The 23,670-nt window shown below is 47.7% G+C and overlaps 1 protein-coding gene across 3 annotated transcripts in view; it reads right to left on the bottom strand.

Moving 5' to 3' along the window:
* RADIL (Rap associating with DIL domain) overlaps window positions 1–23,124 on the bottom strand; it is a 75,375-nt gene extending 52,251 nt beyond the window's left edge. For 2 of the 3 annotated variants that reach the window (XM_073361932.1, XM_073361935.1), the window contains exons 1-3: window positions 23,029–23,124; window positions 16,215–16,321; window positions 8,296–8,854 (exon numbers count right to left, since the gene is read on the bottom strand). In XM_073361932.1, the coding sequence (XP_073218033.1) occupies window positions 8,296–8,854; window positions 16,215–16,217 (562 nt within the window). In that variant the 5' untranslated portion in view covers window positions 16,218–16,321; window positions 23,029–23,124. Of the gene's footprint in view, window positions 1–8,295; window positions 8,855–16,209; window positions 16,322–23,028 lie in introns of all 3 variants that reach the window. The other variant, XM_073361933.1, reaches the window with a different exon arrangement.
* Between the last annotated feature and the right edge of the window lie 546 nt (window positions 23,125–23,670).

Genomic DNA, 23,670 nt, shown 5'->3' with positions numbered 1-23,670 from the left:
TCACCTATACACCTTGAAGGCATCTCAGCATGGGTCTGCTTTGCTGCATGTCCCTGAACTACAGATGATTCCTTACAACTTCATTCTGGGACCCAAGCTTTCTCTTCCGCTCCGTAAGCCTGTTCTCTCCGGGAGAGAAGACAGCGTGATGTGGTTTTCATCCTTGGGCAAAGGACGGCTAACACAAGCAGATACTCCAAATCTGTCAGAGATGAATCAGCAGGGGGTATTCATGCAGCACGCTAACATCACAACACATTCTTTTTTTACATGCTAAATGCCTCCAGCCAGAGGTCAAAGCCTGCTTCCAGCACCACAGCTCTCCCACCATGGTGTCCTGCAAATCTTCCCATTAAAATAATGAATATGGGACATCCTAGTGTCTTAGCCGTTTTCAGAATGGAGGCTAATAGTGGTGTCCCCAGGGGTCTGTACTGGGACCAGTGCTGTTCAATATATTCATAAATGATCTGGAAAAAGGGGTAAACAGTGAGGTGGCAAAATGTGCAGATGATACAAAACTACTCAAGATCATTAAGTCCAAAAGAGACGGTAAAAAGTTACAAAGGGATCTCACAAAACTGGGTGACTGGGCAACAAAATGGCAGCTGAAATTCAATGCTGATAAATGCAAAGTAATACACAAGGGATTTCTGGTTCCAGCCTCTTATGGGCATGTGGAGAAAAGTGTGCTCAGTTAGGGACAGTGCCCAGACAGCAAGTAGCAAGGAGGACAGTGGACATGACTTTTGGGAAGGAGGCAGTCACAAGCAGGTGGAATGGGAGGAGCATCTTGGCCCATCAAGGATGTAGAAGCAGTTAAAAAAAAAAGTCACAACTACAAATGTTGTCCCAGGTTCCTGCCTCCCTCGTGTATGTTTAGAGCAAAATAAGTGAGTCACCAAGGAAAACACAAGCTTATCGAATCCTTTCTCGTGCAAACGTGAAATGTCATGCACAGGACTGGTAGAGGAGCCGAACGAGCATGGGCAGTGAAGGGATAGGAGTGGGGCTGCTACTGCTGCCTGGCTCTTGCTAGATCTCCAGATGCAGTTTAGCGCATCTGGAGCATGATGCGGTATTAGGAACTGAGAAGGATAGCTCAGGAAGCTAGACAGCCTGTGTTACTAGCAAGCAGGAAAGCTGCACTCGGATCCCATGCTGGAGTTCCTTGTTTTCTGAATGGGAGAGGACTGCATGCGTTACAGACGAAGCTTGCTCACTTCCCAGTAGGCCTCATGTTATGGGACAAATTCTCTGCTGGCATAAATTGGTGTGGTGCGGTGCCCCGGACTTCACTGGACCTGTGCCAACTTACACCAACAAAGAATTTGGCCCTATATCAGCAGCAAGGTTAAATGAGTTCATCCACCACTCCTGGCCAATGCTTGGCGACTTGAAAGGAGGAGGACAAGTGGAACCAAAACTCCCATCCTACCCAGATTTCCTAACCCAGCCCCGTCCTCCAGATCCTTCTCAGGAGTGTCCCAGATTGCAGGTGTCTGAGATGGAGCCATATGGCAGTTGTGGGTTAGGGACACTTGGAGGGAGAGTAGAGAGACAAAAAAACAACTGTGAACACAAATCAAGAGGTCTGCTTTGGCCAGTTAAACAGGGCCTGCCTGCAGGATAATCAGCAAAGTGTGCCATTTTACAGCAGATCTCATGGAGTCAAGACACTCCTCACTACATTTCAGCTATTTAGTTGGCTCCACTGCATTTTCAGCTTGTGAAAGGATGACCATTATAAATCACGAGTGGGAGGAAATCAATGAGATGGACCTCAGCGGAAGTCCCCTGTCAGACACAGCCGCCAACTGCTGTATCATTAGTCCATTCGTCTGACGCCATGGGAGACCTCTAGCGACTCAGAGAATTAGGGCCAGTCCAGGTGGTAGGTCAAGAAAAAAAAACACCTCTTTGTTCTAGCATTCTATTTCCCCTCTAGCATCTTGGCTTTAAATTCTAGCCCCTACTACCAAGACATCTCGTCACAGCACAATTCCTGATGCCGAGGAGGAGGAAGAGTTTCCTCCAAGACTTCAATGCTGTTTTGCAAAGGCTGGCAAGGGGACATGAGCAAATAAAACAGCAGCTGAATGCTACTCCTGGATCTTCCAGCCTTGAGCCCAGGTCTCCAAAGCCGCAGGAAGATGAGCCCGTCGCCTTCCGCCTTGTGAATGGCTTGCCATTAGTTCCCATGCTCTCTCTCACTCTCTCTTGCATCTTTCACATAAGCCAAGCAACATTACAAACAACCTCCCCGTAACTCCCTGCCACCCCCACAGACTGTACATTAATAGTGTCTGCCTTTAGCTCCACGCTGGGAACACTGGGCACACCCCTCTCTCTGCATGGCATTACTTCCAAACACCGCCTCCTGAGGAGACGTGGAACAAGCTCCAGCACTCCCTAGCCCCCTCACGCAGAGCAGCCGCAACCAGGGACTCTGGGAAAAGAAGAAACTCGTAGCCATGGAAGAGGCATGGCAATGGGGAAAACACAGCAGCAAACAGCTTGGCCTTGAGCTTGGGACACAGACCTGGGAGATTTCATTCACAAAGCAAAGCAGAGCAACTTTTGCCTGGGCTCCCTTACGGGGCCTGGAAGGAAGAACTCAGGCATTTTGACCAATGATCCCTTTGGCAATAAAGCAAAAGCAGATTCTAACAGACGACCTATCGGGCTGGGCATTATAATTATCACGTTAGCCCTCAAAATGGTGCCTTCTATAGCGCCTTGAGACACCTCAGGTACCAGAAGCCATGTGGTAAAAAAATACGTCCCTGTCTGTTTTAACTGCTCCTACTCTCCTGTCTCTGCCCTTGATGAAAGCCAGGCTGTCTGACATGCCACTCCAACACCGACCACAGGACATATTCGGATAAGTATTGTTTTTAATTTAGCAGTGGGCTCTTCATGTGACATTGTTCCTAAATACCAGCCTCCTGGGAAAGATTTAACTAGTCCCAGCCCTGCCTCTGCTCTGAAGGAAGCTCAGAGGAGAATTAACCCTGAATTCAGGAAAGAGAAGAACCTGGAGGCTGGAGCAATGAAAATGAAACAAACCAAGCTGCCTTCAGACTCGTGACAATGACCTGAGGGATTTAACCTGGATTTGGAATTGCAGGGTTGCAATTTTAACAAACCATTGGTGGTGAAGAACTGATGGTGACTTAAAAAAATAATTAAGCTAAGGTGCAATCTAGACACAGTTTCACTCACGTTTTCCTCAGCAAAGCTGTGAGCTCCTTCAGGCAATGCAGATAGTTCATGAACCATGGCACTGTTTTGTTTCTGGAGTTGTAAAGCATGCAAGCACACTGTCTGCCTAGCCGTGGCATCCCTTACTGATTTCCAGTTGGCAAGAAGTTCTCTGAGTTGATAATATTTGCAAGGCTGGAAATAAACCCATTATTCTTTCAATGTACAGATATCACTTCAGTTGGCTTGAAGTTCCCAAGCAGGAACAGAGGAAGGAAGATCTCAGTTTTACCATCAAACAATTTTCATAGTTGACCAGCCCACCTTGGAAAGAAAACCATATCAATTCTGTTCAGTTCAACTAGACTGCCAATTGCATTGACTGCATCTATGTGAGACTTATTAGGCTTTTTTTTTTTTTAAAATAGATGATTACTTATGGTTACAGGTGGAGCTGGCAGCGCCATCTACCGTTTCAGATGTCTGCACACTTGCCATCATAAGCCCCCATTTTCCATTGTTTATAACTTTGCCAAGCTCTAATCAGTTGAGCTGAAATGGTCTATGCTGGGTGTCTACCTCAGACTGAACTTTTTTGGAAAGCTTCAGCAAAAATGGTTCAGCCATTTCTGAGAATGAGATTAAGGAAAAATTGTTTTGCCTGTGTTAAAATCATTCATCCAGCTGTTTCACTGAAAAGCTCTAACACCTTCCTGCTTTGCAGCATGGGCTTGACATTTGGCAAGGGCACTGCCTTGGTGTCACGGATTTGCCCTTTGCTATTCCTGTGATAATCCACCCAAATTTGGTCAAGTTATAAGCCTTTGAAAAAACCACTGTTTCCATGTGCTCAGTAGAGACTTGTCAGAGTTTGGCGACTACATTCTCTGAAGATGCTGCCTGCAGTAAGCACGCTCAAACCCAGGGCTTCAGGGATTGAGCAGGTCTTTCCCTGCAATTGCTGCCTAGCCTCATCTGTGGTGCCAGGCACCAAAACTGAAAGCAGGGAAACCGTCTCTTCTATGTGCTAGATCAGGGGTCTCAAAAACACGGCCCACGGGGTTATTTTCTGCGGCCCGCCAGCTCCCCGCAGCCCCTCCGCCAGTGTTTACCTAGAGCGGCTCCAGCCTGGCGCACACCGGGGACAGGGCAGGCTCCCTGTCTCTCCGGGAACCGTCCAGAACCTGGGGGAGGGGGGCCACAGGGGTCTATGTGTTCCCTGGCCACTCTTCCAGGTACCACCCCCGAAGCTCCCGTTGGCCGCGGTGCCCGTTCCCAGCCAATGGGAGCTGTGGGGAGCAGTGCTTGGAAGCAAGGGCAACACACAGACCCCTGTGCCCCCTCTCCCCCAGGTTCCGGCTGCTTCCTGGAGTGGTGCGGGGGCAGAGCAGGCAGGCAGGGAGCCTGCCCTGCCCTCGGTGCGTGCTGGGCCGGAGCCCGCCCCCGATCCCCTCCTGCAGCCTAACCCCCTGTCCTGAGCCCCTTGCTGCACCCCGCACCCCTCCTGCACCCCAACCCCCTGCCCTGAGCCCCCTGCCACACCCTGAACCCCTCCTGCGGCCCAACCCCCTGCCACACCCTGACCCCCTGCTGCACCCCTCACCCCTCCTGCACCCCACACCCCAACTCCCTGCCCTGAGCTCCCTGCACACCTCCTGCAGCTCAACTCCCTGCCCTGTGCCCCCGCCACACCCCACATCCCTCCTGCACCCCCTGAGGGCAGGAAGGGGGCGGAGTTGGGGTGGAGATTTTGGGGAAGGGGTTGGAATGGGGGCAGGGAAGGGTGGGAAGAGGCGGGCAGGGGCAGGGCCTCATGGAAGGGGTGGAGGGGGGCGGGGCCAGGGCGGCAGGGTGGGTGTCAGTGATGCGGCCCTTGGGTCAATGTACTAGTCCTCATGTGGCCCTCGTGGTCATTTGAGTTTGAGACCCCTGCTCTAAATGTTCCTCCTGCTGGCTCTGAGGCAGCATAGAGGAGGAAGATGCCTGCCCTAAATGGAGAGAGGACAAAAGCCGGGTGGGGTGGAAAGAGTAGATTGGGACAAGAAGCCTGGGGGGTGGGGGCAGATGAGGAGCCTAGGGGAGATGGGGAAGGGAGAGAACGAAATCTGCTGAGGAGTCCGCCCATGTGAACCCAGTTGCAAGACATGCCTCACATCGTTGTTACACAAGACACCCCAAACCTCCCATCCATATGGTTTGACTTTGCAGACAGGCACATGGTAAATGAGCTGCATCCCAAGGACACACTGGCAGCCATGTATCCTCGCTTGTGTGTGCTTGGTTTCCCAGCTCAGTTATCCTGTTTACTTTTAAAAGGGGAGATAAAATGGATTAAGACTTGCTTAAAGACTGCCAAAGAAACATTATCCCAATGTTCCGGAAAGACTGGCCTCTACCTATTCAGAGAGAATGGACTCCTGCAATGGCGGATACTGCTGGTAGGAAAGGGCTGAATTTATAGCACCACCCAACACTTATGGGTTTCCTGAAACATGGGAGCCTTCCCAGGACTATACAGAAGCCGAGCAATGAGTCCTGAAACACTTGCACATCACGGTGAAGCTAACAGCTGCCTGCTTCCCTCTGAATTTCCTTTACTCGTTCAGTTTGGGCCCGATCCAACTTCAATTAAAACCAATGGAAAGCGTCCCAATTCCCTTAAGCAGTGGATGCAGCAGGCTGTTAATTCCTTCTCCCTTAGCGGTTAGAGCAGCCGTTCTCAACCTGCAGCCCACAAGCTGCTTATGGCCCCATCAGCACATAGCTGCAGCCTATGTGATATCCTCAGGGCCATACAGGTAGTATATATATTGTGTGGATGCGGCCCACGTAACACATAGAAAGCTGCATATGCAGCCCACAATGGTAAATAGGCTGAGAACCACTGGGTTATAGATTTTGCTATCATCCGTAGTATCCCACGGCTACGATTAAAGGGTGGAAATATAGCTAGGTACTTGTAGCATCTCCACGGTACCTGAGCAGCAATGCTTGGTGGTGAGGATATCATCTCTCGCCTCCTGTGAAGAGGGATGGACTTTGCCACCTGCCTAACAGAATTCTTCACAATAGTCTGATATAACTGCCACTCTCTTCTGATAGCCACCTCTTCATTTTTTAAAAACAAAAATGGGCTTGGATAGAAACCTCACAGAACACCAAGCCTGGAAGTCCATCCAACCGTGCTTCTGTACCCAGACCAAACTATTGTGGATTCCTATAGGTACAATGAAGAGCTACCAGCACATACTATGCCCAGTTCTGCTTCCAATTACATCTCTGCCACCTCACTCAGTTCAGTCAGCTTGCATACGTGTACACTGAACCCCAGGCTAATAGGACTGTGTTTGGACTCACCATTAACCCTCTCCTTAGCACCTCTCCCCATAACATAATATCCTGCTGGGGTAACTGTGACACTAACAGGAAGCTATATCATATCTCCTCTGCAAAAGAACTGTGAGAACTGCAGACAGAGAAGATACCAACCAAGCATTAGAGTCCATCCTGTATCTCCAAGTCAGAGCAATCTCTGATGACCTGAGGTCAGGTGCTCGGACACTCCAGTGATCCAATGTATTACAGGACGAGTTTGATTTTAATCCCCCAGCAGCGGGTGTTAATTCAGTAAGGGAAAGCAGAGCTTCATTACATTGCACTTGGGTCTTTTACAGACCCACTGATTCACAATTAATCTACACTTTCCACCCATAGGCAATAATGCAGAGTATGTTTTGGCCCACATTGGTTTTCTCTCATTATCTCTTTATTTCATTTGATTGCTCCTAAAATTTGCTAAGGATCTCCCGCCATTGGATAAGTCCTGCTGGAACTGTAATGAAATCAGCTAAGTGCTCAACTTGCAGGTTCAGGCTTTTCCCTTGATAAACATAAAGCCTATTTGGGAATGGAGGAGAGGGGAGGCAGGGAACTCAGCCAATAGCAAAACAGTCTGCAGGCTCCCAAATGGCATCATAATTTAATTTAACTATGATCGGAGGGACAGAAAACAAGCACAGTATAAAATGCTGACATACAATTAAAGGCGAGATTCAGCATTAAGATTCAGCATTGCCATAGAATCATAGAGACATAGGGCTGGAAGGGATCTCAAGAGTTCAGGCCCCCATGCCGAGGCAAGATTAAGTATACCTCGACCATCCCTGACAGGAGTTTGTCTAACCTTTTCTTAATACCTCCAAAACGCGGATTCTACAGCCTTCCACAATACCTGTTCCAGTGTTTAACTATCCTTAAAGTTAGAAAGTTTTTCCTAATATGCTAATGAGTTCAGTTCCTCTGGGTCAAATCCTAGGCCCTATGCCAAGCCTAAGAGAATCCTCAGCATAGGACAGGGTCCCCCTTGCTTCTATGGCTGTTACTGTAGCCTCCAGGCTACAGCTGGCTCTATGGCAGCTGTGCCTACGCCCTACACTGATTCCCCTTAGTCGTGGATCCACTGGTCATGTCCCCCCATCAGCACTCCCCTTGCATGGTATTGCAGAGGAAGCTTGCAGAACACAGCTCTGGGTCCCCAGGAAGGAGCGGAATCCCTAAAACTGATAGCCTGCCCTCTTGGACAGTGGAAATTTACTGATTCCTCTACCTATCAGGCCTTCTGGGCCCCCACGGGGATGGGCACCTGAACTGGCACCTCTGTAAGGCCCTTTGGCAAAGCCCAGAGTGCACCAGATTGCGACTGTTTCTGGGCAGAGACACAATATCACATTACAATAAATATAAACTATCGCCAGCTCAGGAAAGATCTACAATGCTCCCAGAGCCAGATCCTCAGCTGCTGTAAATTGTCATAGCTCCACTGATGTGAAGAAAAAGGGGGGTGGGAAGTAATAAAATGGATTAATGTTAATGCCGCCACGCCCATTTACACCAGCTGAGGATAACAGAGCTAGGCCTGTTTATATCAGCTAAGGATCTGCACTCGCTGTCTAAAACATGAGATTCAGTGCCCACTACAGGCTATATCGCCATCACTAGTCTGGCACAAGGCAGGGGCAACTCCTCCACATTAAGAGCCGAGAGCTCGCCCCATGGCCCTTGCTCAGTTAAGCACCTATATGCAGCTCTTACCTGCCGTGATCGTGTCTACGTCCCTCGCGGCCAGCTCCTCCACCTCAGATCTCTTCCGTAGCTCCAGACGCCGGGAGAACCCTTCCTTGGGCTTCCATAGGTCCTGAATCAGAAGGGGCTTCTCATTATCACCGAGGACTCGCAACCCTTCCGTTTGCCACTGCTTCTCAGAGCCGCTGAACATCCCAATGACATCACACAGCACATAGTGGCCAGCGTCCACCTTGCTCAGCCCATAGCGCTCCAATGCCTCCTTCACCAGCTCCCGCGCACTTGAGCTCCCCGTGGCGAGGACACTCTTGTAGTTGGTGCCCGCACAGATGTTGCCCCCAAATATCTTCAGGACCCCAGGGGCTGAAACCTGAGTGGAAAGTTCAGCTGGGTCATCGCTGCTTGCAAGGGGGAAAGCCGGCACCGAGCTACGGTCCTTGTAGCTCAGCGTCCGGTACAAGACCTGAGAGAATATCCGGCTCGGACGCTTAAGCTTGTTTTTGGAAGGTGAGGACATGGCGGACGAAGATCCATAGAACATAGCGGGTGAGGTCGTCATGGGACACAGCTGCAGAGTGAACAGAAACAAAAAAGGCAAATCAGCATTTTAAAGCCCTGAGGGGAAACAGAGATAATAGCAAGCATATGAGCAGAAACCTTCAAACAAACTGGAGCAGAAGTGACTCCAAGATCCCGTGCCTGGACTGTGGCCCAGAGGGGACATGCGGTCATCTCTGGAATGGCAAGAAGAGTGCAGGACTGATGCTGTGAGTTTACACGTGTGACACAGGACAGCAGGAGCCAAATTTATCCCTCACCCCTGAAATCAGTGGAATTACCCGAGATGAATTTTCCCTAGGAATTTGATCTGGAGCTATACCAAGCATCCTTGGTTTATAGACCAATGGATGTCTCTCCGGGCTAGCCAAGCGCATGCTTCCCTGCAGATGTTCTCAGGGCGAGAGAAAAGCAGAGCCCAGCAGTTGCGTTACACTTAGAACACAAGGGGAGATTGTGACACAGAAGCTCATTGGTGCCAATTGGCAAAGGGTTTACTGTTCTTCACAACCAACTCCTGCTTTAGTCCTGACAAACTCACTACACATAATACACCACTTTCATGGTATTTATCCATGAAGGGTAGCATGTGTGAAAACTTTTAATTTATCGATACTCATAATCATTGCGAGATGTGTATCTGGGTAATATTTAAGGGGTAATGTGATGTGTGGCAGACTGGGTGAGACCTCACAGGAAAATTTCTTTGCTGAATGCCTGTCATAGCCAGTTAGTGGGGGAATTTGGCACAGATTTTCTGGGCTTCCCTACATTTCAGTTTAGATTTTGCAGCTCTACTTTTAAATAAAAGATTTATATTTTAAAATCACATTCTCACATTAGGACTCGAGTGAGATCTGGCAAGAGACATCTGGCAAGAGAAAAGCATCTTATGCATCTACACCAAGGCTAAGCACAGCTAGAAATATCCTAAGGTGCTGATTCTAACTTTATGAATCACCCTACAGTAGGTGGACAAATTAGGATCAGTCTCTGGTAGGCCTGTGATGTGAATTTTTCCCCTCCAAGAACATCTCACCCATTCACATAGACGATTCTTTAAAAATCTGGGTACATATTGTTATATAAATTATCAACTTTAAACCAACAGCTGATTTATAACATGATCATTCCTACCAAGGCACAGTGTGACAATCCTGATGCGTGAATGGACACACAATTGCAACTGTGAGTATGTGAGTTACTGCTGGACACATGCTTTCCTAGGTTTAAGAGATTTCAATAAAAGTCCCAACAACACTTTGTAGCTAAATAGCTTGATGATGCCAAGAGCGATTGTATCAAGGGCAAGCATGGAAGGAGCATTTGTTCCACTGGACACAGGGCAGAACTTGGAGTTTTATTTGTCTCCGCACTCCTCCTACTTGACCTACACTCTGCGATAACAGCGTGTGACATTACTGCTGGAGAAAGGTGCCGGGCTGACAACCCTGGAAACCGCAGGCTTCTCTTTATCCCAAAACAGGTACAGCACAGACAGTACCAGGGCAAGCTTCCTCCACCCTACTACTGTGCATCAAACCTAAGAGAGAGGTACCACCTAAGTCTACATCCCCCATTCAGTCCCTGGCCTCTGCTGAGGCTGTCAACAACATCGTCAAGCAGGGCCAGCTGTGATGGCCATATGGCTTTAATGTGGCCACTTGAGGCATGAGGCCATGAAGCTCATTTTGCTGCAGACACTGAGCAGACATCAGATAGCGACTAAGCGAGGTTGTTACTAGTATCCTGGACTGGGCGTGAAATGGCAGCCTACAGGCAAAAGGTTCTATATAGACAATTAGCACTGCTATGTTATATTATCACTACTACTTTGCACTCTTGGAGCGCTTTCCATTCAAGGATCTCGTAACCCTCCCTCGGAGGCAGACATCAATCATCATCATCAACCACAGTTAGCACCTATACAGAACACATCTCCTCCACAGATCTCAGAGCACTTTACAAAGATGGAGAGGCCGCATTATTCCTCTTTTATTAATACTGTACTATAGTGGCTCTCAACCTTTCCAGACCACTGTACCCCTTTCAGGAGTCTGGTTTGTCCTGCGTACGCCAAGTTTCACCTCACTTAAAAACTACTTGCTTACAAAACCAGACATAAAAATACAGAAGTGTCACAGCTCATTATTACTGAAAAATTGCTAAAAAATTGCATTTTTACCATATAATTATAAAATAAATCAACTGGAATATAAATATTGTACTTACATTTCAGTGTACAGTACATAGAGCAGTTTAAACAAGCTGTTGTCCGTATGAAATTTTAGTCTGTACTGACTTCGCTAGTGCTTTTAATGGAGCCTGTTGTAAAACTAGGGCAATATCTAGATGAGTTGGTGCACCCCCTGGAAGACCTCCACGTACCCCCAGAAGTATGTGTACCCCTGGTTGAGAACCACTGTTGTAATAGAGGCAAAGAGAGGCCAGGGGACTTACCTAATTTCATATAGTAAATCAGCAGCAGAGTAGGAATGAGACTGAGACATGTGCCCGATCTACAGGGCCACTTCGCCTGCCGTAGATGATGCTATTTCTGTCAGGTCTTCACAGTATCCAAGAAGAGCGCGCACATTATCAGAAAGATTGTCCATCGGCACTGGACAGACTCCAAACCACCTTCCAGCCCAGGATGGGAAAGCGCCCCTGCTGCTAATGGAAGAGGTCACCTTCTGATCTTATTGTTTTTTGTGAGCAGTGGGAACTTCTCCAAGGTATAATCTCTCTGACTTCTCCCATTCAGTCTGCACACATACACATATCCCACCCAGCTCTAGCCGCAGTGTGACCCCCTTCCCCTGCTCCCAAACAGCCTTACTGATGCTCCTTCTCATGCCCTGTCCTCCCTTATCACCTTCCACATACCGCTCACATCACATCACTGCCCCTTACAAGAGCCATCTGGGCACCCAGGGCAAAAGGAGGCAGGGAGGCAGACCGCTTTCCCCATTAACTCACAGGTGACTTGGCCCCTCCCCATCCCTTCCTGGGGTGAAGCGGATGAGGCAATTGAGGCACAGAAAGATTACATGATTTGTGCAAGGTCAGTGGCTCTAACACAGAACTGGTGACTTCCAGTCTGCAGCTATGAGCACAGGACCATGCTTTCCGCTCCGGGGTAATATCTTATTTCCAATCCTGAGTCCGACAGTCTCCCCTGAATCTGTAATAGCATTTACCTTTGCAGTGATTTGGCTCAGAAAGAAACAAAGCAAGAAACAGAAAGGGGAAAAAACACTTTCCCTTTCCCCTCCTGCTCCAAGGCAGAGAGGTGACTTTCCCTGCTGGAGTAGCAGCAGCAGCCAAGAGCAACAGGCTCCCTGAAAGGTCTCTCCCTCAGGCAGGCAATTAATAATGGCAAAACCTGACAGGTGGTCAAACAAAAAAAGTGAGTCAGTCCCAAAGCACTGAGCGATGGGATTGGTCCATTGCAGGGAGGGAGAGTTCTCCATAGGAATGAAGGCAGCAGAGCATTAGAAAGGGGTGAATCCCCCACTACACACACACACAAACGCACACTCAGCTCCAGGTCTGGTGTGAACCCAGATAGATTTGTGGCCTAAATGCATGATTACAGCAGCCCCCAAATCAGGCCCCATTGTGCTAGGCACTGTACAGATATAGAGAAAAGGACAGCGCCTGCCCCAGAGTTTACAGTCTACATACACAAGGCAGAGAGAGGGTTGGGGAAAGGAAGTTTTATCATCCGCATTTAACAGATGAGGAAATAGGACAGAGAGACAGTCAGGGTATGTCAAGGCTGCAGTTAAACACCCAGGGCCGGCCTGTGTCAGCTGACTCAGACTTCTGGGGTTCGGGGTGCGGGGCTGTAACCCTGTGGTGCAGACATTCAGGCTCAGGCTGGAGCCCGGGCTCTGGGACCCTACAGCCCGCGCCTGAACACCTACACTGCAATTTAACAGCCCCGCAGCCCGAGCCCAGTCAGCAAGCCCGGGCCGGCCCTGGGAGTTTAACTGCAGTGCCTTGTCAGTTAAAACGGATGCAGTATTTAGCTTGAAAAATATACATATAATCTCTGGGGCTCGGTTTGCTGTATTTTATGATTTGTATTGATTTATCTATGAGGCTCATCATAACATCTAAGCGCCTCAAGTATTAATAGGAGTACTTGTGGCACCTTAGAGGCTAACAATTTTATTTGAGCATAAGCTTTCGTGAGCTACAGCTCACTTCATCGGATGCATACTGTATTTTCCACTGAATGCATCCGATGAAGTGAGCTGTAGCTCACAAAAGCTTATACTCAAACAAATTTATTAGTCTCTAAGGTGCCACAAGTCCTCCTTTTCTTTTTTGCGGGTAACAGACTAACACAGCTGCTACTCTGAAACCTGTCAAATATTAATGAATTTATTCTTCCTATATCCCTTTGAGGTAGGGAAATACTATTTTCCTCCATCTCACAAATGGGAAAACTGAGGCACAGGAAGTCTGTGGCAGAGATGGGATTAGAACCCAGAACTCATGAATTGTCATGTAGTGCCATAGAAATGTTAAATAATAATAATCCACAAGACCGTTCTTCTTCCCTCGATTTAGAACGTGACCGTCAGCTCTGATTTAAAACCCAAGTTTGGCATTCACTAAAATAACATTTCTCAGGAGCATTGCTGTAGCTATGGGCTCAAGCCACGAGGAGAGTAAGTCTTGGGTCATTCAAAAGTGACCCTACCTGGCTGATTGAGGACCAACTTTCACAAGCCCTTAGGATCAGAGAGGGTCCGTAATTTTCCAACAAAATTTGTTCTCATTGGGAAGTGTTGATTCATTGAAACCATTTGCAGGAAAGGGGCTGGTTACGATAAATCTCCCAGTTTGAACATTATTTGAAGAAAGTTTCAAAACTGTCAAAACATCCCATTTGGGCATTATAAAAAAGTTTCAATGTATCTACTTGAAATGACTTTTCATTTTGAAATTTCAATTTATACCGAAAAGGTTAAACATGTTTTTTAAATGGTCAAAATCAAAACAAAACATTTTGACTGACCAAACTGCAATTTTATTATTATTATTATTGGTTCACAAAACTTTGAGATTTTGACTTTTCATTCCGTTATGGGACATAAAAAATCTTTAAACGTCAAAAACCCTTGCGGGATGGGAAAATTGTTCCTTGCCCAACTCTACCTAGGAAGGTCCAATCCGCCCACACTAGCAATAGATTGCTGGAGCATGGCAAAGGGATTCTGGAAAAGGACAGAAGAAAAATTGATGCAGCTCGGCGTAGCTGCACCACTCTAGCACTGTAGCGCACACAGTGTAGACCCTCTTCTGTCGCTGTAGTAAATCCACCTCCCTGAGAGGCAGTACATAATCGACAGAAGAATTCTTCCGTCGACCTAATGGTGTCAACACTGGGGCTTAGGTCAGCTTAACTACATCTTAATTAAATCAACAAAGCCCTGGCTGGGATGATTTAATTGGGGATTGGTCCTGCTTTTGAGCAGGGGTTGGACTAGATGACCTCCTGAGGTCCCTTCCAACCCTGATATTCTATGATTCTATCTCTGATGGGTGTGAATTTTTCACACCCCTGAGCGACGTAGCTAGATAGACCTAACTTTCTAGTGTAGACCAGCCCTAGGAGTCTGCCCGAAAGACTCCACTGACAGATGAGCGAGAGAGAGAGAAAATAACTTTTATGTAAGAATCATTTAGAGCATCCAGATAGCTGAATATTTTCCCAGCTAATCTCATCAGTGCAAAACTCCCTTCAGCACCTATGCAACTTTGTGACACTTCCAGCTGCAGAAACCAATTCCTTCAAGCCCCAAACGTGGGCAGCTAAAACCAGCTGTACTTTTTAAAGTGCCCATCTGAATGTTAACTACATTGTTTAGAACGCAGCAACTTTTGTGTTCTTTCTGTAGAACGCCCTATGCAAACTCAGCTTCTCTAGTTCCAGAGGCCCAAAACTTCAGAGCAAAATGTGTTTCATCCATACAAAGAGGCTCCAAGCATGGTCATTTCACTGTTGTGTGTGTAGTTCAGGAAAGGCTCCAGTTTGCAATGTGCCGAAAACTCAGAGAACTTACTGACTTTAAATGGAGTGACGGGTGTTCAGCCCCTCCAGAAATCATGGCTTTTTGCAAAATACAAAATAAGATATGGTCTTGTGTCCATCCCAGAGCCTAAGGGACAACATAGAGTGATAATGAAACATGCTCTTTCCAGACCTCTATGCTCATGGGCATCTTATAAGAAACTAAACAGAGAGGAGTAGGTTTCAGAGTAGCAGCCGTGTCAGTCTGTATCCGTAAAAAGAACAGGAGTACTTGTGGCACCTTAGAGACTAACCAATTTATTACAGCATAAGCTTTGGAGTAGAACAAACACTGGGGCTAGGTTTCAGCTAAGATCACCTCAGCTCATATTACCTGTGACAAAGTAACTCCAGTTCTACCGAGTCATTGGGGGGGTGGGGGGGAGAATGTTCAAAACCACCTAAACAATTTAGGCACACAAGCCTTATGGAGGGTCACTAGGACTTGTGCACCTAAATACCTCATGCACCTAAATCCCCAAAATCTCCTTGGTGCTTACAGTACAGTTCCACTGTTATGCTATTATAAAACATGCACTGTTTGAGGACAAAAAACTTGCAGCAGAGGTAGGCAGCTCCAGACATTTCAAACGTTTGCCATATGCAAAAGTAGAAAGCAAGATTTTTGGGGGGGCATTTACTGTTGAAAACTATAAAGGAATCAGCCAGAGGTTTGTTTTTTCCTCTCAGAGGAATCTGTATCAACTATCTAGGCATCTCTTCGCATGTCATGGAACACACAGACCAGCCACACCAACGATGGCTATTCATCTTGCCATGATGCCATTATTTATTCTGAACTGTTTTGGTAATGATCATAACAAATTAATTTGATGTTCATGTGGTCAACACATGTCCTCCCATCTGAGCACTGCACAGCAATGTATCATTAGCAGGTCAATGGTGTTGTAAATAAAACACCACAAAATCTAATAGTCACTTAGGCTTGTTGGGGTATAATTGCAATATCCCAAAATCAGCTGGGCAGCTCCCGTTATGTATTTATATCTGTTCCTGTATTTTCACTTCAGGCATCCAATGAAGTGGGTTCTAGCCCACGAAAGCTTATGCCCAAATAAATTTGTTAGTCTCTAAGGTGCCACAAGGACTCCTCGTTTTTGTTAGTACCAAACGCAGTCATAAGAACAGTTTCCTATGGCGGAGTGGCATCCCTACTCCCCCATTGTATCAGCACTCAGTAACTTTAAACATTAGCAGCCTGTCCCAAATGTTCCAGCTAAGTGTCTCCTGGTGCCTATTTAAAGACCTTTACTTACCTTACCATTCTTTTCACATCGCTTTCTTTCAGTCACTTATTCTCCTCTTCATAGCAAACCCTGCAGCTTCCCCTGCATTATTCATTTTCACAGAAACTTGTTCCTCCCACTTCTGAAACAGGACAGGAAAATAGAGAACATCATTTTGCTTTCACCCCAGTCACAAAAATCTGCAAGAGCCATTCAATTATATCCTCTAGTCCTCCGGCGGTAGTGTGATGTGATGGCTTATGTGTATATAAGAGACACAGGACTGCTCTACCGAAATATATCAAAAAGAAAAGGAGGACTAGTGGCACCTTAGAGACTAACAAATTTATTTAAGCATAAGCTTTCGTGAGCTACAGCTCCTGAATCCGATGAAGTGAGCTGTAGCTCACGAAAGCTCATGCTCAAATAAATTGGTTAGTCTCTAAGGTGCCAATGTACTCCTTTTCTTTTTGCGAATACAGACTAACACGGCTGCTACTCTGAAATCTGAAATATATCAGCGGCTTGTGGATATAATAGCACCCCCGGTGGAGCTGTTCTTTCATCTTTGGCGCAGGGGCTAAAGTACCTCTCTACAGTACTACTCACAGGTGCCCTCATATTTAGTATCCAGCTACTCTTCTCCATCTTGATCCAAGTAGCCAGAGCATGGCATGCTGGGGCCTGTAGTCTCCATGGGCTAAACCTGCAGATGAAGGTGGCCCATGAGCTGACAGGTAGATGGTGAGCTGGCGACTGATATGGCTGTACACTTGCTTGTCCAGCCATGACCCACCGGGACAACTACACTCGACAAGGGTGCTGCAGCTGGATTGGCTGAGAGTCTGATACCAAGGCCTTTCTCAGCAGTGTGATCTCCTTAGCAGGGTAAGTTAGATTGAGACAGAGCCCGATCACGTTCAAGTCTAAATGTAAGACTGACTTCTCTAACAAAGCCTTGTCCAGTTAGCAGAGTCTATCCCAAAGGCACAGAGGGTGAGGAAGGGGGAGAGAAAGGCAAGGCAAGAAGGAAGCATTATAGGAGAGGAAGGAAGGGAAGGTGAGAAAAAGGGAATGAGGGGAGACAGCGAGCACAGAGCCCTCTTTCCGCAGGCTCACTGCTATCTTTAGTTGGTGGCTATTGCTTAGATACTGTGATGACAGGAGCCTGAGCAATACTGGAGAGAAACAGGTCTGTGGACACATTCTTAGATGAATTACAAGGGATGCTATCACCTCTTGGGATCACAGACCGCTACACCAGGGCTAGCAGCTCATTCAAAATCCCAGCAGCACTACTCCAAGATCATAAGGGGACAAAGTTGGGAAAAGACTTCCAGAGAGTGCAGGGTCAGGAAGGAACACATTTCCTTCAGCTCTTCCCCTTTTAGCCTGTAAAAAAACATGCCAGGCTCAACAGGTAGAGAGAGTCAAATATGCTAGTGGGTCTCGCTAACAGATCCGCCCAATAGTCCATCAAAGGTGCTACCCTGCCCAGAGAAAAGCAAGTCGCCCCTGGAATTCCCCCTGGGGAGCGCTACATATTTTTAACCCACTCAAAGATTTTCGTCCTCGGCTTGTTCTATTTTGCCGTGTCTTTCTATATGAAGGAGGGCAGCCCAGGCATTCATAGCCAGCCCTCTGCTTTCCCATACTTGTTAAAACATGACAAACTGAAAAACAGAACTGAAAAGAGACCCCTGTTGAAGCAGCAGCTTCTGACCTGGTCAATGTGTCTTAGGGCGGGTCTACACTGAAACCGGTACATCAGTGGTGCAGCTGCGCCGCTGTAGCACTTAAGCTTCTACGCCGATGGGAGAGCTCTTCCCGTCAGCGTAGTCAGTCCACCTCCACGAGAGGCAATAGCTGTGGTGACAGGAGAAGCCCTGTCTACACTGGGGGTTAGGTCAGTATAAGTACGTCACTCAGGGGTGTGGTTTTTTCACACCCCTGAACGACGTAGTTATACCGCTATAAGTCTGTAGTGGAGACCTGGCCTTAGAAAGAGGTAGTCAGTGCCGAGAAATAATCTTTGTCATAGGTTCACAGAGTTTAAGGCCAGAAGGGGCCACTAAATCATCGGGTCTGACCTCCTGTATCTCACAGGCTATTAGATTTGACCCAGTTACCCCTGTACACAGCCCAGTAACTCATGTTTGGGTAAAGTCCATCTTCCAGAAATGCAGCCATTCGTAATCTGAAGACATCAGAGATGGGAATCCCTGACTTCCCTTGGTAACTTATTCCAATGGCTTATCATCCCCCACTGCTAAAAATGTGTGCCTTATTTCCTCTTTGAATTTGTCTAGCTTCAGCTTCAGTCATTGGTTCTTGTTATGAACCTTTTCTTGTTATGCCTTCTTCTATTTGAATAAAGAACTCTTTCGTATCCCGTATTTTCTTCCCAAGAAGGTACACGTACACTGCAATCAAGTCATCTTTCAATCTTCTTTTTGACAAAATGACCAGATTGAGCTCTTCCAGTCTCTCACCGTAAAGCATTTTCTTCAGCTTCCGAATCATTTTTGTGGTTTTTTCCCCTGCATTCGCTCCAATTTTTCAACACCCTTTTTAAAACGCAACACCAGAACTGTACACAGTATTCCAGTACTGGTCTCACCAAGGCTGTGTACAGAGTTAAAACCCACTCCTGACTTCTACTCACTACTCCCATTTATACATCCAAGGATCGCATTAACCATTTGTGCCACAGCATCACAGAGAGTTCACCCTCAGTTGCCTGTCTACAGACCCCTAAACCCTTTTCAGAGTCACTGCCTTCCAGACTACAGTCTCCCATTCTGGAGGTATTGCCTGCCTTCCTTGTTCCTACATGTATAACTCTGCATTTGGCTATATTAAAACATACTTTACTTGAATGGGCCCAGTTTACCAAGCAATCCAGATTGTTCTGTAGGCCTGCCTACCTGCCTGGTCATTTCTCTTTGCCAATCTTTGTCTTAGTTGCAAATTTTATAAGCCGTGATTTTATATTTATTTCCAGATCACTGATGCAAGTACTGGCTAGCATCAAGCCTAGTACTGTACTGAAGGGGCTGCAAAACCCCTCTAGAAATACAATGATGATCCCCTCCTGACAACTACTTTTCAAAAGCTGTCAGTTAGCCAGTTCTTAATCCATTTAATGTGTGCTTTATTGACGCTATAGAGTGCTAATTTGTTTCTCAGTATGTTGTGCAGTACTAAGTCAAATGCCTTACAAAAATGTACGTATATTATATCTATGCAGTTATCTTTATCAACCAAACTTGTCATCTCCTCAAAGAATGAAGGTTTATTTGACAAGATCTATCTTCCATGAAACAATGTTGACTGGCATTAGAATCATAGAATCATAGAATCATAGAATATCAGGGTTGGAAGGGACCCCAGAAGGTCATCTAGTCCAACCCCCTGCTCAAAGCAGGACCAATTCCCAGTTAAATCATCCCAGCCAGGGCTTTGTCAAGCCTGACCTTAAAAACCTCTAAGGAAGGAGATTCTACCACCTCCCTAGGTAACGCATTCCAGTGTTTCACCACCCTCTTAGTGAAAAAGTTTTTCCTAATATCCAATCTAAACCTCCCCCACTGCAACTTGAGACCATTACTCCTCGTTCTGTCATCTGCTACCATTGAGAACAGTCTAGAGCCATCCTCTTTGGAACCCCCTTTCAGGTAGTTGAAAGCAGCTATCAAATCCCCCCTCATTCTTCTCTTCTGCAGGCTAAACAATCCCAGCTCCCTCAGCCTCTCCTCATAACTCATGTGTTCCAGTCCCCTAATCATTTTTGTTGCCCTTCGCTGGACTCTCTCCAATTTATCCACATCCTTCTTGAAGTGTGGGGCCCAAAACTGGACACAGTACTCCAGATGAGGCCTCACCAATGTCGAATAGAGGGGAACGATCACGTCCCTCGATCTGCTCGCTATGCCCCTACTTATACATCCCAAAATGCCATTGGCCTTCTTGGCAACAAGGGCACACTGCTGACTCATATCCAGCTTCTCGTCCACTGTCACCCCTAGGTCCTTTTCTGCAGAACTGCTGCCTAGCCATTCGGTCCCTAGTCTGTAGCTGTGCATTGGGTTCTTCCATCCTAAGTGCAGGACCCTGCACTTATCCTTATTGAACCTCATCAGATTCCTTTTGGCCCAATCTTCCAATTGGTCTAGGTCCTTCTGTATCCTATCCCTCCCCTCCAGCGTATCTACCACTCCTCCCAGTTTAGTATCATCCGCAAACTTGCTGAGAGTGCAATCCACACCATCCTCCAGATCATTTATGAAGATAATATAATTAATTAATTATAATTAATTATATTCCTATCATTTAATTCTTTATCAACTGAACCCGTATCAGCTTTTCCATTATTTTGCCTGGGTCTGATGTCCAACTGATCAGCCTACAGTTACCTGGGTCATATCGCTTGCCCTTTTTGAATATTGGCACAATATTAGCACTCTTCCAGCCTTCTTGAATTTCCCCCGTGTTTATCCCAGAGCATGCAGGTTACACACAACAATGCGAAGGTGGCTGTGCTGGCCTATTGCACATGCATGTGTGCTGTTTATTTCAGATTTAACTGTCCAAGAAATACAACCAGTGAGGCTATTTATCTCAGGTCCCTATTTGCAGAATTTCCTTTCTTAAATGGAAACCAGAGTTTCCTCAGTCTGCCTCAGGCAGAGAGCAGCACAGACACTGTGGGCGGATTGAGGGCTGGCTCCAACACTACAATGTGGAACAAATTATAACTCCAAAGGCAAAGGAAATGAGAAGATTGTGGACCCAGAGATTTAGACTTACATCCCTTGACTATTAAATCCTGACCCTCTACAGATCCAAGCCCAATGTAAAGTGAGCTTAGGCAGACCATTTGCTTTGGTGAGGTGTCCCCTGGCCTCACCTTCAGCCTGTATAATAGGGATGGGAGTGAAATTGAAGAAAATAAAAATCATCACTCAAACTGACTCTGTGATTAACTTCCGATAGGGTGAGAGATTTTGAGCCTATGGTGGCAAGTGGGTAAGCTGAGTCAAATAAGAAAGGTTGGACTAGTTGGTTGTTTCTCCAATCAGATGTCAGATGGAAAATTCTTTTGCTTATTCAGAATAAGGGAACATTTAGTATGGCAATAAAGACTTGAAGAGAAAACAGGAAGACTCACAGGTTTGAGACTCAGCTGCCAGTTCCTAACTGGAAGAGTTCAGATTCAGTGCACAGGGACTGAAGGGACACCTCTGGAAATGCCTCTGTAGTGAGGAAAGCAGCCCCCTCCTCTCTCCAGGGTGTTACTATCAAGTCTGTCATTTAGAGACTGATAGTTAATCAATTGTTTTGCATCTGTCATATTTAGGGCCTGATCCAACTCCCAGTGAAGTGAACAGGAGTCTTGCCACCGACTTCAGCCAAAGTTGGATTGGGCATTAAACTCCTCAAAGCATTATTAATTATTACTACTATTATTAATTTATATTTCAGCAGCACCTAGGCATCCGAGGCATGGGCAACTGCCTCACTGTGCTAGGCGCTGTAAAACCACAGAACAAAATGATGGTTCCTTGCCCACATCTTACCACAAGTTTGTCAACTGCTACCTACAGCCAGGGCACTACTTGAACAGATGATAAAAATCGGGGGCCTGATCCTACAAATTGCAGAGCATGTTCTACTCCGGCTGAAGTCAACAGGGGTCTTAATATGAATCTTTTAAAAAGGAGTTTTGCTCAGGCCCATATACGTACTGTCCCTGCAGTAATGCCCATGTACAAATGACAACCCTGTGTACTGTATGCAAGAACTGGATTTTAAAGTGTGTGTGTTTGCTTTCTGCTCGCTTTCAGGCTCAGTGGACTGTCTAATGAGGAGTTCTTAATTATCACTGGAAAAATTATGAACTGATCCTGCACAGCGCTGGAAGTAGGCAATCCCAGAGCAACTGACTAACTCCCCTGCATTTTCTTCATGATTTACTGAAGTTACTTAAACTCCGACAGAAATTGCTGGGGGGGGGGGGGGGGGGGCAATTGTATTGCAAACATTTTCCTGCTAAAGCCAGACATTCTGGGATGGGCGAGACCCTGAAAGTGGGTGAAATGGGTTGTTTGGCGGGGGAGTAGAAAAGCAGCAGGATTCCCCCACCAAACCATCAGGTTTGCTTCTTTACAGGCTGGTGTTATTTGCAAGGCAGCAGGGCAGGTTTGGTCTCCAATGGCAACCAGACAAGCCTCAACTCTGGCTCTCTGGCTTCACTTTCTAAGGGAAGGAAAACAAATATCCCAGGGCTAGCAGAGTTCTGGGGCCAGCCTCCCTGCCTTCGCGGTGCCGGCTATGTGGGGGTTTGCTGGGACCCTTCTCAGGAAGGGCGGATCGCTGCAAGCCAGTGGGCTGCTCCTTTCTTTCACATTGTGTCTGTCGGTCCGGCTGCCCATCCCAGTGCCTGCGTGTCTCCTTGGCTCGCTCTGGCTGCTTGTCGGTGTCTCGCCCAGCGGGTGTTTGCGTCTCTCTCGATGCCTGTCAGCCTCTCCAGGGTCCGTGTGCCAGGCTGCCCCGCAAGCGTGTGTGTGCCCGCATGTCTGTCTGTCTGTCTGCCTCTCGCTGGCTGCTTGCCCCCAGCCCTAGGGGAGCCCTGCTGCCAGCCCCCCCGGGGGGGGGTCTTCTGTCTCCCTCGCCCCCCTTTTTCGGTCTCTGGCTCCTCAACTTGAAGCCACTTGAGTGGGTCCCCCCCAGCTCAGCCTGCCCCAGGCTCTCCCCTGCCCCAGGCTCGCCCTTGCCCCTGCCCCGGGCTGGCCCCTGCCCTTGCCCGGGGCACTCTGCAGGCTCCGCGCCCCCCAAGTCGTTACTCACCGTCCCTGGCCGGGGTCTCGTCGGGCGCCTCTTCGCTGCCGCGGCTCCCCGCCCCGGCCAGCCCGGCTGTAGAGGGCAGGAGCCGGCGCTGGCCGAGCCCCGCCGAGCCCGGAGCGCTCACGTCCCGCCAGCCGGGGCGGAGATGGCAGTGGAGAGGAGGCGGCTCCGCGGCTCCAGGGCGCCACCTTCGGGATCCTCAGCGCCACGGGCCGGGGGGCCGCGGGGCGAGCTCGGCGGGTCCCGGGGGCACCGGCCCAGCCCTAGGCATGGCCCGGGTATCGAACCGGCCCCTCTGTCAGACCCACGCGGCGAAGGTGCAAAACAGGCACCGAGCAGCCTCCTAGCCCGAGCCTGCGGGTCTCCTGTACAGCTGCCGCCTTCCCCGCCAGAGGTGGATGCACGTCAGTGGTGGGTAACTGATCCCTCCTGCGTCTCTCACCTGCTTCCTGGGTTGTTGTGAGAGATACTGTGCATTTGGATCAGGGCTCAAGTATTGGCCATTAGTTGTCTTGCAAACACATGACAAAAAGGTGGCCCTGCCCAAAGAGTTTACACTATACCACTTATTATCAAGAGCTCTGTGATCCTGGGGTGGCAGACACCACAAGAGAGGAAATATTATGTCAATTGTTATTTCCTGGG

This window comes from Lepidochelys kempii, chromosome 10 (assembly GCF_965140265.1).
Source record: "Lepidochelys kempii isolate rLepKem1 chromosome 10, rLepKem1.hap2, whole genome shotgun sequence".
Classification (NCBI taxonomy): domain Eukaryota; kingdom Metazoa; phylum Chordata; order Testudines; family Cheloniidae; genus Lepidochelys; species Lepidochelys kempii.
This window is presented reverse-complemented; position numbering and strand designations above follow the sequence as displayed.